The 14,647-nt window shown below is 36.6% G+C and overlaps 1 protein-coding gene and 1 long non-coding RNA gene across 3 annotated transcripts in view; one reads left to right on the plus strand and one right to left on the minus strand.

Annotated features, from left to right (window-relative positions):
• The window catches only part of jupa (junction plakoglobin a), a 61,041-nt gene that overhangs the window by 28,451 nt on the left and 17,943 nt on the right, over window positions 1-14,647 (plus strand). For both annotated transcript variants that reach the window (NM_131177.1, XM_073915485.1), the window contains 4 exon segments: window positions 4,151-4,205; window positions 5,837-6,004; window positions 10,005-10,258; window positions 13,093-13,331. In NM_131177.1, the coding sequence (NP_571252.1) occupies window positions 4,193-4,205; window positions 5,837-6,004; window positions 10,005-10,258; window positions 13,093-13,331 (674 nt within the window). In that variant the 5' untranslated portion in view covers window positions 4,151-4,192.
• LOC141376547 (uncharacterized) lies at window positions 10,074-14,217 on the minus strand. The gene is made up of 3 exons (XR_012387044.1): window positions 12,646-14,217; window positions 11,028-12,421; window positions 10,074-10,841 (listed from the first exon to the last, which is right to left on the minus strand). It is a non-coding gene; the product is annotated as an uncharacterized lncRNA (long non-coding RNA).

Here is a 14,647-nt window from a genome sequence, read left to right on the forward strand (position 1 = left end):
TCAGGTCTTTCCTGTAGTGTAAATCTGTAGGATTTTTTAATTATGTTTGGGTGTGAGACTGTTGTTGCGTGATTGACCTCACCCCTTATAACAGATCTTGTGTCTGCACGCAAGTATGCGCTAGTAAGAGTTAGTAATTGTAATTTGTTTGGTCCAGGATCAAAATCAGAGAAGTGTCGAACCGATCTTGAATTGTATTTCTCGTAATCTGTCATAATCTACTATGTTCTACTGCAAATTGCAGTACAGAGTATGGACATACCAATGGGCGTGCCATTGCCACACCGTAGCAATGGGTGTGTAAATGCGAATGTTCAGCTCACTTGACTGGAGCTTGAGAAAACACCCACACCCAGTGTTCACACAGGCACTTGCTATCTTTTACCTGCAGGGCTGGCAGGAGTCGCTGCGTGTTGCGTTTTACATGTTTTGACAGGTTTCAGACTTGGCTACACCCAGCTAGGTGTGTCATGACGACATTAATAAAGTTATATGGAAAGCTTTTTTTGAAGTTGTGACATTTATAAATGACGTGCTGTATTTTAGATTGATCTTTATGTGTAATCATGTATTTGTAAGAATATGTTTAATGTGTAGAAATTGTTTTTAGGGTGACTTTTTAACTTTTTCAAGGGTCTAAAAAACTGAACATTGTTTTTTTTTTTTTTTTTTTTGATAATTATGAAACATTTGTTTGACCCTGGATCATAAAATCTAATGTTGCACAGATATATTTTTGGTAGTAGCCAAAAATACATTGCATGGGTCAAAATTATAGATAACGTTTTGGACAAAATCATAATTTTGTATTACCTAAAAAGTTCCTTGTTTCAAGATGTTTTGTAAATTTCCTGCAATAAATATATCAAAACGTAATTTTTCTATACATGTTTCATAGGAAATTGTCTCAATATTTATTTATTTAATAATTAAAGATTTAAGATTTTGGATATGACTATTTTACGACCAAATATTGTCCTTTCATAACAATTCATACATCAAAGGAAAGCTTATAAATCACAGATGTAAAAATGACACCTATGGACAAAGCCATGTGTATTATGTACATTACCCCTGCAAATCAAGTTGTAAATTTTAATAAAAACTATTGAATTAATATCTAAAAACTCTATTTCAGTATTGAAAAAGCAAGCCACGATATAATAATGGCATGTTTTGGCATAGACAAACGCCCCCCAAGCGTTGCAAACCATCAAACATCTGTTTTGGTGCAGTTTAGAGACAATTCTCACAACAGAACTGTTCTTAGCACTGCAGCCATGTTAGCGTGTGTTCTTTGCCTCTTCGAGTGTCGACATGTAAGGCATCCGAAATATGTGTTCGTTCCGTGCTCAAAAAAAACTCTGTACAGTGTGACACATGTACACGGACGATTGATATTTTTACAGTCTGTCTAAAATCTCTCTTTTGTTTTAATATGTTGTTTGCAAGGCTGTGGTCAGGCATTCCTGCCAGTCAGGAAATGTCAAGCCTTTCATTTGTGTGCATTTTGAGAAGTAAATTGCATTGAATCTATCCAAACCACTTCCCTGTGCATTTAGGTGCTTGGAGAACACATAATAATAATTTATACAGAATATATGTGTTGTATTTGTTTTCGAATGTTTTGTTAGTACTCGTAGTCTGCTCTTATGAAACAATCAGGTTTGTATTCCCAGTGAAATAACACTGAACACTCCCACCTCTTTTAGAAATATAAGCAGAATAGAACAGCTGTGTGTTTTGTGTTGTGCTCTATTGTTGGTTATATTAGATATATTGTTTATTTAACTTTACCTGAACCATTATATTTGAGAGAGAGAGAAAGCTCTGGAAAAAGTGTTCTCCCTCTCTCTCTGCATACAGTTAAAGTCATAATTATTAGCCCCCCTTTCAATATTTTTTTCTTTTTAACATATTTCCCGAATGATGTCTAACAGGGCAAGGAAATGTTCACAGGATGTCTAATAATATTTTTTCTTCTTGACAAAGTCTTATTTGTTTTATTTCCGCCAGAATAAAATCAGTTTTTAATTTTTTAAACACCATTTTAAGGTCAAAATTATCAGCCCCTTTAAGCTATATATAGTTTTTGATAGTCTACAGAACAAACCATCATTGTACAATAAATTACCCAATTACCCTTACCTGCCTAGTTATCTTAATTAACTTAGTTAAGCCTTTAAATGTCACTTTAAACTGTATAGAAGTGTCTTGAAAAATATCTAGTCAATTATTATTTATCATGGCACAAATGAAATAAATCCGTTATTAGAGTTATTAAAACTATTATGTTTAGAAATTTGTTAAAGTCTTCTCCATTAAACAGAATTTGGGGGGAAAAAAACAGCGGGGTAATAATTCGGGGGGTGGGGGGGTAATAATTGTATATGTAAAATGTGTAAATAACACAATTATATTTTAATTTAATCATTATTTTAGAAAAAAAATTCATAATTTGATCAGTTATATGGAATTGGTGTGCTATTAAAATAAGCAGTTGATGGCAGTGGTGAGGTCACATAAGGGCCAGGGTGGCACTAGCCTGCTCAAACTGAAGGCTGGCCCACCCAGACAGAAGTATCTTGATTAAAGAAAATCTTAAATAGAAAGCATATAATTAATGTTGAGGGAATAATAAATTAAATTTAATGTTGACAAGTGACGCAGTGGCGCAGTAGGCAGTGCTGTCGCCTCACAGCAAAAAGGTCACTGGATCGCTGGTTCGATCCTCGGCTCAGTTGGCGTTTCTGTGTGGAGTTTGCATGTTCTCCCTGCGTTCGCGTCTCCCCCACAGTCCAAAGATGTGGTACAGGTGAATTGGGTAGACTAAATCGTCCGTAATGTATGTGTGTGAATGTGTGTGTGGATGTTTCCCAGAGATGGGTTGCGGCTGGAAGGGCATGTGCTGCGTAAAAATGTGCTGGATAGGTTGGCAGTTCATTCTGCTGTGGCGACCCCGGATTAATAAAGGAACTAAGCGGACAAGAGAATGAATAAGTTAATGAATTTAATGTTGACAATTGACATCGTCTTTGAGTCATTGTTTGTAAATCAAATTTAAACTTCCCCTCCACTGCACAAACATGAAAAGTCCAAAATACAAAATTGCTGTTGCTTTTATTTACTCAAAGATATCAGCTCACACTTTATTCAATTAATTACTGCATTATTAGCACTGACAGATATAAGAAAGTTGTTTTTATACACTTTGTTTAAGAGGCACTGCAGGTCCACCCTATTTCACCAAAGTCCACCAACTTTAAAATTTCAGGCCTCGCCCAAGTTAGGTAGTTGTGTTTTTTGGGGGATTAGTCATAGGTGGTCACTTTATTTGTAAATGGCTATGCATTCATAAAGGCACAAAGCATACATTTGTGGAAGTGAAGATGTAATGGAGACAAATAGTGATCAAAATTATCTACTTCAGTTGGTGAAGGTGTATACAAGACGCAACTTGAGCAAGCGTAATATGTTTTTGTTTTCATACCTTCCTCCTTAACAGAGATTTGCACAAGGCACAGAAATTATTTGATTTATGTCTGTTCTATTGACACGTGTTTATGGGGGTCCAGTATAAATGGAATTTTCAAGACCCAACTGGATGATAAGCTGATCTATAAAATGCAAGTCTACACAGGCCGTCCAATAAAAGCTCTTCTTTTCTGTTAAAGTTCAAAGGTTTAGGTTGAACGTAATCAGAAGGAGCTGTAAAAGAGAAATGAAGGACATCACTATTAAATAAAGGCAGAGGTAGACTGTAAAGGATGTGGGAGATAAAAATCAATTCTAGCAGAGAAATGCAGTATTTTGTATGGACGTCCTAGTTGTGTGTTAAAATGTGAGAAAGTTGGAGAAATGGGAGGAGTTTTGTTGTGTAAATGTGGAAACACGCAGAGCCGGTTTTGTGAGTTTTTTTTGTGCTCGCAGTTGAGCATTAACTCACACGCCTTGTTTGCAAAGCCAAGGGTCACAAACTACCACTGCTGCCCCCTCCATCCCAGCTTCTGCTTCTCCCATGATCCTCTGCTTCAGTTTTTGATTGCTTGGGTGTGTTTAAACTTCTGTTTCGATTGGTGTTTTGTTCCGCTTTGGCTGCTGGTTGGCACAGATCTCTTTATTTATGTGTTGCTTTTGTTTTGTTTTGTAGGTTTTACTTTTGGACTGTTCGGTTTGAGTCCAGGAGGCCAAAATGGAAATGCACAGTAAGTACATGTGATTGTTACAGTATTCAAATTCTGTAATATTGGTTTAATGAAGTATTGATTTCATTTTGTGACTTCTTTAAAACGTTTAAAGGATCAGATAAACTGATAAAGTAATAAGGTATTTTATTAAACCAGCATTAATGTTTTACCCAGTATTTTATTTTAAAAAGGAAACACTAAAAACTTAAAACTCACCTGCTGATTGGTGGAGAGGAGACAAAGTGATGAAGCCAATTGGAATATGGGGATGGTTAGGAGGCCATGATGGACAAGGGCCAGTGGGCAGATTTGGTCAGGATGCTGGGGTTAAACCCGTACTCTTTTTCGAAGGACATCCTGCGATTTTTAACGACCACAGAGAGTCGGGACCTCGGTTTAACGTCTCATGCGAAAGACGGCGCTCACTGAGCAGTATAGCGTCCCCGTCACTATACTGGGGCATTAGGACCCACACAGACCGCAGGTTAGGCGCCCCCTGCTGGCCTCACTAACACCACTTCCAGCAGCAACCTAGTTTTCCCATGTGGTCTCCCATTTAGGTACTGACCGGGCGCAGCCCTGCTTAGCTTCAGTGGGCGACCATGTGAGAGTTGCAGAGAGCTAGCTGCTGGCAAACGTTTAAAATTGAACTTTAGAACTGTGACTTAGTGCAAACCAACACATATCAGTGATTGAGCATGTACATTTAATAATGTTAAAGAGGTTTAATATGTATTAATTAGATTATAAATCTTACCATTTTGTTGGAGTGCAGTAAGTGCACTATTCTGTGCTTCTGAATAGCTGTTTTTAAATTTCTGTCGTGTTTCGTCAGGTGCAAACAGCCAAATTGCTTATCACTGCAAATCTTGTCATGTACCATGTTGTTGAGACACAGGGTTACAATGTAACCTAATGTTTACATTTGTAATATTTATATTATTTGCTAATTAATAAACTCATGTGAAACTCTGAATCCGTGTCTCATGTTGGAGTCTGCTAATGTCCACTGGAGGTTGCATTTCGATCATGAACGCATACTTTGAGAGCCTTTTTGACTGAATCAATCAAATACGCTGTTTTACATGAAGGCAACCCAGGGTGCTGAAGTATAATTAAAAGCAGATTAAAAGAACCAAAAGAAAGACAGACATTTCGTAACCGATATCTTTAACGCAGAATAACTGACATTAGCATTGTTTTTCAGATAAACAAAAACGTTCACTTAGCATGTTTCATTTATATCTGCAAAAATTTTATGGTATGTTTATGCTTTAGAAGAATCAAAAGCTTACATACAGCACCTTTAATAAGGGGACAAATAATATAAAAGTCAATGAGTTCTGATTTCCAACATTCTTCAAAGTATCAAAAGAAGAAACTGTTTTGAAACCAGTGAAGTGTGAGTAAATCAAGACAGAATTTAGATTTAAATCTGTTTTAAATACAATTGAATTTGAATACTTGGTTTCCCAGGAGTATCAAAAATTATATTGATATTTTTTTGGTAGTGTATCAAAGTTAGAAATTCCAGTATTGTGACAACACTATTATGTTCTATATGTGTTTTTTTCCAGTGGATGTTTTTTATTGAGTTTGTTTTAGTTGTAAATACATTAACTCAAACTGTTGTTGTATGTGTCTGCCAGTGGGAGAGGCTCCAGGTTCGGTGAAGGTCACAGAGTGGCAGCAGTCGTACTACGGCACAGATTCAGGCATCCATTCAGGAGCCACTACTGTTCGCTCAGATGATGATGGAACAGAGTACAGCTCTAAGAAATTCACCTACACCACCACATTCACAGAGAACCCTGCAGGTGAGAAGACACAATCATAAACTACCACAATTGTCTTTCGTAGCAGTTTCCTCATATTAGTAGAGTGACCGCATTTCGCTGAATTTCACTGAATTTGGTTGGTAGATCACTTTCCTGAAACGCTGATCCAGTAGTTACAAGAGATTCATATACAGTTAAAACCAGAAGTTTACATACACTCTAAAAAAGGAACATAACCATTTTTTTTTAAAAAAATCATACTAGACGTTTACTATTTTAGGTCTGTAAGGATTACCTAAATAATTTACATTTGCTAAATGCCAGAATAATGAAAGTAATGAATAATGATTTCTAGACAGTCAAAAGTTTACACACATTTCCTTGGTATTTTTTTTAGCTTTGCTTTCAAACTGTATAGCTTTGGTCAAATGTTTTGGGTATCCTTCCACAAGCTTCTCACAATAGTTTGAAGGAATTTTGGCCCATTCTTCCTGAAAGATTTGGTGTAACTGTGTCAGATCAGAGTCTTGATCGCACAAGCTCTTTCAACTGCCCACAAATTTTCTGTAAGATTGAGATCAGGGCTTCGTGATGGCCACTCCAAAACATTCACTCTGTTGTCCTTAAAGCACATTTGAACTAATTTGGCAGTATGCTTAGGGTCATGGTCTGTTTGGAAGACCCATTTGTGGTCAAGTTTTAATTTCCTGGCTGATGTCTTGAGATGTTGCTTCAGTATTCCTACATAATATTCTTTCTTCATGATGCCATCTATGCTGTGAAGTGGACCAGTCCCTCCTGCAGCAAACAGCCCCACAAAATGATGCTGCCGCCCCATACTTCACAGTTGGGAAGGTGTTCCTAGGCTTGTAAGCTTTCCCCTTTGTCCTCCAAATGTAACACTGGTCATTATGGCCAAACAGTTTAATATTAAATAGCTCACTGGACATGTCTCCAAAAATCTTTCTTTTTCCCAGTGTAGTTTAGCAAATTGTAATCTGGCATTTTTTGTTGATTCTAGCTTGTTGATTTTCCCATGTTGTCACACAAGGAAGCAGTGTGTTTGAGGTTTTCCTTAAGTACTGTTCTACAGTTGTGCCCCAATAGAGTGAAGGAACTATGACGTCACTTTGTAGGCTAATCGGTTGCTAGCATAAAACTGGTTCCCTCGTGAAAATCCCTATAGGATTTTCCCATAGGGTTTTCGAAGTTTGCAAATAATAAGCTCTGTGTTCAAACACTTCATTACACTTACACGTTTTGTCCAGCCCGATAATCGTCACACGAAAATACAACTTTGAGCACTTTTGGATCTTAAATACAAACGTAAGAATTTAAAAGCTAACATTAGGCTATAAACAGACTACAGTGACTTCGGGGTGCTCGCCTGTGACGTCAGCCCCACCCTGCTGCAGACAACTTTACACGCTTATTTTTAGAAATATAGTCCATGACAAAGAGTTAATCTCTCTGTTTATTATATTATAATCCACGCTATATATTATAAACAAATAAATACGCAAAAACACATAGACCTATGTGCCTTTTGGATCGTTTTTACGTAGGAAATACATCCGTTTTGCTTTACGGTTGTTCTAAAAGTTTTAAAATTGTGTGTATAAATCTGCCTACATAGTATTATCATAAGACATGTTTAAATAAGTATATCGCTCGCATGCACACAGCCTGCTTACCTTAACAGATGACAGAAATGAGGCGTGAGGAGGAACAAGTCTATCAAATGCCTGCAAGTTCCGTCATGGACACAGAGCAACATTCAGTATTCCTTTTGTGTCACGAAGTACAGCGAAAAGCAGCCCATACAGTCACATCTGCTATACGTTTTATGAAGGGGTGTAAATATTGGAGTTATGGTTAAATGTGTTCAGATTAAGAAAAAAAGACAAAAAATCACTTGATCACGTGAAAATGACAGTTAACATGCATGTATTTTTACACATTTATTCATGCGTTTGCATTACTGAGAGCAGGAAAGAGACAGGCTGCACTAGTAAGCAGTATCTTCATAATATTGTTTATTAAAATAAATGATCAACAAATGAACAGCCTTTACAAGTAAAGGAATTATCGACACACAATCTGAATTCCCAATTAGAATAATACAACAAACTATAAAATAGTATTCATGAAAATACCTAAATAACAGACAAATCCATCTGCCCAACACAAGCGAGCTGAGTGCGCTCCAGACCAGATCAGCTCAATGACGTATAATGTCTCCGACACCGCCTGGAGTCCCATTTAGCAACTTGATAGCAACCGTTTTTAAAGAAGCATAACCAATTTAAAAATTCAAGAGTGGGATGTAACTGATGTGTTTTATGTCGTAGAACAAAACGTGAAAGTATCTTGAGTTTGTGTTTGCCACAAACCTTATTTAAGCGATTTTACTGAAACCCCATTGAAAAAACCCCATTCACTTTGGGACAAGGGAACCGGAACTGCTAAAATGCTAACTTGCTTCTGGGTTTTTGCATACAAATTGACGTCATAGTTCCTCTTCTCTATTAACTCAAATGTTGCCAATTAGCCAATCAGAAACTTTCAAAACCTTGACATCATCATCTGAGCTTTTCCAGAGGCATATTGTATGTACACTGGACTTTCAAGAAAAGTTATAACAATTTCTCCAAAAATATCTCATAAAGAATCTCAAATATAATAAAGAAACAAATATGATAATCCTAACTGACCTAAAGAGAAAAAGTTAAATCACATTAACTTCTGACTTTTTATACAGTGTATGTAAACTTCTGGTTTCAACTGTAAACTATAGTGTTACTTTTTCTTTTAAAATACCATCTAATGTTCATTCATAAGCCTCAATTTTGGGGAAAAAGAAACCTCTATGAATTTTTCTTTGCAAAAGCACTTTATCTGTGAATCATGTTATATTAAATTGTTTGCTGTTCATCTTGAAGAGATTTTTAACACTTTTAAAACAAATACAACTTTCGAGTTTTTACCAAAAAAAAAAATCGTAAAAACTTAAGTATACATTTTCTCTCAACGAAATAGCCATCGAAACTGGAATGATATTGAATGCACATAAATTGATGTAATAACCTTTATTTAACCAGGTAGGTAAATTGAGAACTAGTTCTCATTTACAATTACGACCTGGCCAAGCGGCAACATAATAAGCAGATACGGAGCAGCAGTCACACAGTACAATAACAATTTCACAAATGCAGATAATAACATATAAAATCAAGGAAAAACTAATAACAAACCCAGTGATCTTGTACTATTAACTGGATTGAATTTTTAAAGGATGATAGTGGAATAAAAATGTTGAGCTTTAAGGTCTACTGCAGACGATTCCAGTCATCAGCAGCAAAAAACTGAAAAGAGTAGCGACCAAATGAAGTGCGAACTTTGGGTATACAAAGGTTAATAAAACTACTATAGTGCTGATATCTATGTTTCCTTAATGTTAAGAAGTGATTGTTTATTTATAATAAATCACGTTTGTGTTTGAGTTTTTCCTCTGTGCTCTATCTCTGACACTGGAACAGGGGTTGGTTGCTCCAGCAGTGCTTAAGTTAAAGCATAGTTGTGACTTTAACGAACACTAAGTTACAACTTGACTGTTGGTCAGTTATCTACATATAAACAAAAAGAACTAATGCAAAATAGGTGAAATGATGTGCATAAAATACAGTATTACTGACAATTTTCTTTATTTCATAATTTTTAGTTATGAATTACAGTATCGCAGTACTACTTGGTATCACATTACTTCAGCTGGTATAGTATCATAACGTGAATAATGGTATCGCGACATCCCTACTACTCACAGAATTTATATCGTAGGAAAATATGCGATTTTAGATGCACCATGTTGCTAGCACTCAACTTTGAAGACATAATAAGTCGGTACACTAAAAATAAAGCTGAAACAAAGGAAAGAAGGGGACATCTGGCCACGCTATATATTACTTTGCCTACTAAACACCACAAACTGCTCAAAATAAAGAGTTTAGTTCATTATCCTTTCTTTATCTGTTTTCTATAGAGGTGGAGTCTCAGTTAAATATGACTCGTGCTCAGCGTGTGAGGGCGGCCATGTTTCCTGAGACTGTGATGGAGGGATCGGTCATTCATTCTACACAGATCGATCCATCCCAGCAGACCAATGTACAGAAGCTGGCCGAACCATCTCAGCAGCTCAAAGCTGCCATCGTTCACCTCATCAACTACCAGGACGACGCTGAACTCGCCACACGCGCCATCCCAGAGCTCACCAAACTCCTCAACGATGAAGACCAGGTATGCTGCTGCTCGCATCAGACATCAGGGCCTGCATTCACAGAACATTTGATCTTACAACTAAGAATTCTTCTAAATCACTGTTACCTATGAACCTATTCAAAAATCAGCTGAGACGAGCTTTTTTACAAAGGAATATAGAGAAGTCTTTTTTGTTATCGTCATTGCTACGACTGTCAGCAGGCTTATTAACTATACAGATAATCCCAATTCTACCCCTTAGCTCTTTCCCCTTAAGCCTGGTTCATACTTCTGCGTCAAGTGACCGGCGTAACCCACGGCGCATGCAACGCGCGTAGCTGTGCATTTATACTTCTGCGCGCTGTCTCTGTTGGTCTGAATTAACACTTTCGAAACGCTAGTGGGCAGTGAAATGTAAATGTTTCTCTGTGTCGAGTTTCTTCTCTGCTGTTTTGCTTTTCCTGAACACTTCCTGGATGTACATGTGGTTCAAACTCACTCATTTTGAGGCAGGAACCGGCGGACGTGCAACAACTTTAACTATGAGGTAAACACAAAACAAAACTTTCCATCCGGAGCTCCTTCATGGGACTCCACACTTGTAAACAATCGCTCCATTGGGCTCGCGTCCAGCTCGCGCCATTCGCGCGGCTCTCTGTCCCGCCCAGACTCATCAGTGTTACCAAGCCGACCAATCACAGAGCTTGTGCTATGCATTGTTGCGACGTGTAGTTACAATTTTTGAGAGGTGCACGTCAGCGACGCCGATGGCCACGGCGAAGGGCTATGCGTCAGCGCCGTAGCATACGCCGGCGTTTGACGCAGAAGTATAAATCAGCCTTTGCCCCTACTTTACGTTTTGCGCGGGGTAGGGGTGTCCCGATTGTCTTAAGGCATAGGTTGAAGGGGAAGGGGTAGATACCCCTTCAAACAGAGGTTTTTCAGGACCACACTTAAGATCGAGGTAACATAAGATGATGTGTGCAGGTGCTGTAGTGCTGTTCCATTTCTTAGGCGGTAAATTTTTAAGCCCTTCCCCTTTACACTCGGTTTTAAGGGCCAATATGGGGTAGATGATTGGCTGATTTGTTAGAAATATATTCATAGAAATATTATAGAACACAATATTATGTTGGCATATTCAAATAAAGTTTAATAAATAAAAATATTGTCACATTAAAACAAAGATATTAATATGCAGGCTAAGTGTATCTAATTAAGCAAACGCGTGTTCAGCTAGTTGCCAGCCTTTTTACACATAACATGTGTTTCTGGTAAACAATTAGCGAGTATGCATAAAAACTGCCTTTTAATTTACAGAGTACACTCAAAAAATTTAATTTGCTGATGTTTTAAAGTACTTGTTTAAAATGAGCTTAACACAATTCATGAGGGATTTTGGGGAACAGCTTAATTGTTTTATGTCTATTCCACTTAAATCTGTTAAAAAGACTAGTAAGTTAACCTAATTCCTTCATGTTGCCCCAACACAAATTGATTGTATGGAGCCCAGCATTTTTTACAGTGTTTAGCAATCATGGCTAATAGTACAGGCACGTCACACTGCACTTTTCGCCCCATAGACCTGCATTCATATGCATACGAAACAAGCTTGTGTGACAAGTTTCGCATGTTACTGCATTTGAAAGTTAACACATGGTGAACTCTGACCAACAAAATCGCATCATGTGATTGCATAAGACCAATAGATCAAAACGTGACCTCTCTGCACAGAAATTTAAAATATGGAGCAATCCCTCGCTTTATCAACGTCTTTTACGTCAACGTTTTAGCCCGCTCCTTTTCACAGCACCGTACGACCAAATCTTGCAAGCTCAAACTCTAGTGTGACCATGGCTTTAGACATGCAAACATAAGAGAGAATCATACTGATTGCAAGAACATGTGCACTTCTTGGTTTAAGCTGTTAATAAAGCAAGCAAATTATACCCATTACATTAAGGTGATACCTCTTTGAAAGCTCATTAGGTTAAATTACCATCTTAACGTAAAGTGGATCTTTTTAAAGTTTGCAAAAAAAACAAATGCGAATTAGGTTGGTTTCCATCAAGATGTAATAGCGGCTGAGTGTAGTATTGGTAACCTAGTAATAACCAACAATCTAGTAAACAAGGCACCATTAACCATCACTCGTTTCTCATATTATAATTAACGTAGGGTGATAGAAAGCCTCATGAAAAACTCCATGAAATGTTTCTTAAATGTTTACGTTGTGAGGCATCAACTTTGGAATGGTATGTAATTGGACATGGTGCGTCTCAATCATCTCTCTTTTTCAGTAGTCAGGGTAGGGCACTTATAACGGAGTCAGCCATTTTGAGGGCATACTTTAAGTTCGCTGTAAACTTTCAGCGCTTGAAAAGTCGCACAATGCGCCATGAAAATCAGGGATCATCGACGGTCACTGTTAAGTGCGATTTATAGATCACATGAATCAAAACACCAAAAATAATGACAAATGAGACAGATGAAAAAAAGAAATAATTATATATAAACCGTTATCTAGAAATGAACATAGTTGATAATATTTAAAATGAGTTGAAATGACACAGTTCTTAACTTTTTGGGGCGAAATTTTAATAGTTTGTATTTTAATACCATTTTAATAATTTGTACTAATTATAATGTTAATCGATTTGTGTTGGGACAATGTCAATGAATTGTGTGGAACAAAGTAGCAAGCAAACATTTACAAATGTTGCTGGTGTACAAAAACTATTTGATTATTCATCTATATTGTATTTACCTAAAATGATCAAATGTACATGCTAAAAAAAATATCAGTTATGTTGTGATTTCAAATTCTTAGTCTCTGCTTATTTTTGATCCTGTGGTGTTTCTTTTGACATCAGTTGGTTGTGAACAAAGCCGCTATGATCGTGAACCAACTGACCCGCAAGGAGGCATCCCGCCGGGCTCTTATGCAGTCCCCGCAGATGGTGGCCGCTGTAGTGAGAGCCATGCAGAACACGACCGACATGGAGACGACCCGCGCCACAGCCAGCATCCTGCACAACCTCTCGCACCAGCGTGAAGGACTGCTCGCCATCTTCAAATCAGGCGGCATTCCAGCTCTGGTGCGCATGCTGAGGTGAGAGAGAGACTGTAATACTGAAAAAAAAATGACTTGGTGAATAAACGCTCACATTTTTAGTTGCAAATTTGTGTTACTGAGATTTTGGACATAGATGTTTATTTAGTGAAAGTAGACAATACTTCACTAACCATCTAACTAACCATCAGAAGTCTTAATAATTACCGTGTGCAATATTTATTAGTTCGTGTGAATCCAAATCCATTTATCCATCCATTAATTTTCCTTCAGCTTAGTCCCTTTATTTATCAGGGGTCTGAATTAAAAATTTACAATGTTTATTTTGCTTTTGCACGTTGTTATTTTCTAGATTAACATTTAATCCATGCAGGTTAATCCACTAGAAAAAAATGGTTTTGGTAATCTTCAATCAAAGTCATGGTCATTTGCTTCTGCATTTGAAGTGTCAGTTCAACTATGTTGACGTCAGTTTGACGGCTTTAGCCATAATTATCTTGACCAGACTCCTCTTACCATTAGTTTGCTCCAAGGGAATGATTCACAAAAAGAAAGCCTGACCCTTACTCTGTATAAATTTTCAGTTGAAAGTATATGAACCTACTGAAATAAAATTTTTAAAAACAACTTCCTTTTAAGGCAAACTTTAATACCAAGCTTGGATATTCTACATGAGATACTATTCATTGCATTAAGTTTTATATTTTTATTTTATTTTGAGTATAAACAGGTAAACAAATAGTGATAAAATGTAAATTTTAATTAATTGGGAAATATATAAAAATGTTTATAAAACTTTAATATCCGTGTATGTGTCACAATAAATTAAAGCTTAATCTTAATTTATGAATTTGAAAGCTTAATTTAAGGGTTTGGTGATTCATATCTTAAAGTTGCAAACATAAAAAGCAGTAAAAACATTTGTAAAAAAGAAAAAAAGAAATGTATAATCAAGCTTTGATATTTTGCCAGAGATTTTTAAAAATTTTGTTTCACTTATTTTAAGTTTGTATTATATTTAAATTACTTTTTGACTACAAAAAAAGCAGTTTTAAAAGTCCTAAAAATCCTAATAACAAACTTGGATGATCTGCTTTTCGTTCCTCACCCGTGAGATTTAAGTTGTACTCATATACTAATGACAAAATGTATTTGAGGGGTTAAGTAAAACCTAATAAAACCCTTTTTTTTTTTTTTGCTAAAGAGCATCTACTTTTCTTTATAAAAGTTCATTATATGGAGCTCTCTAACAACACTTTCATGGTCTTATATGAATTTATTTTTACATAGTTATCCCAACAACTCCTAAATGGTTTGTTCAGCAATTCATTTCTTCCCAAACCCCTCCTCAGAGT

This window comes from Danio rerio, chromosome 11 (assembly GCF_049306965.1).
Source record: "Danio rerio strain Tuebingen ecotype United States chromosome 11, GRCz12tu, whole genome shotgun sequence".
Taxonomy (NCBI): domain Eukaryota; kingdom Metazoa; phylum Chordata; class Actinopteri; order Cypriniformes; family Danionidae; genus Danio; species Danio rerio.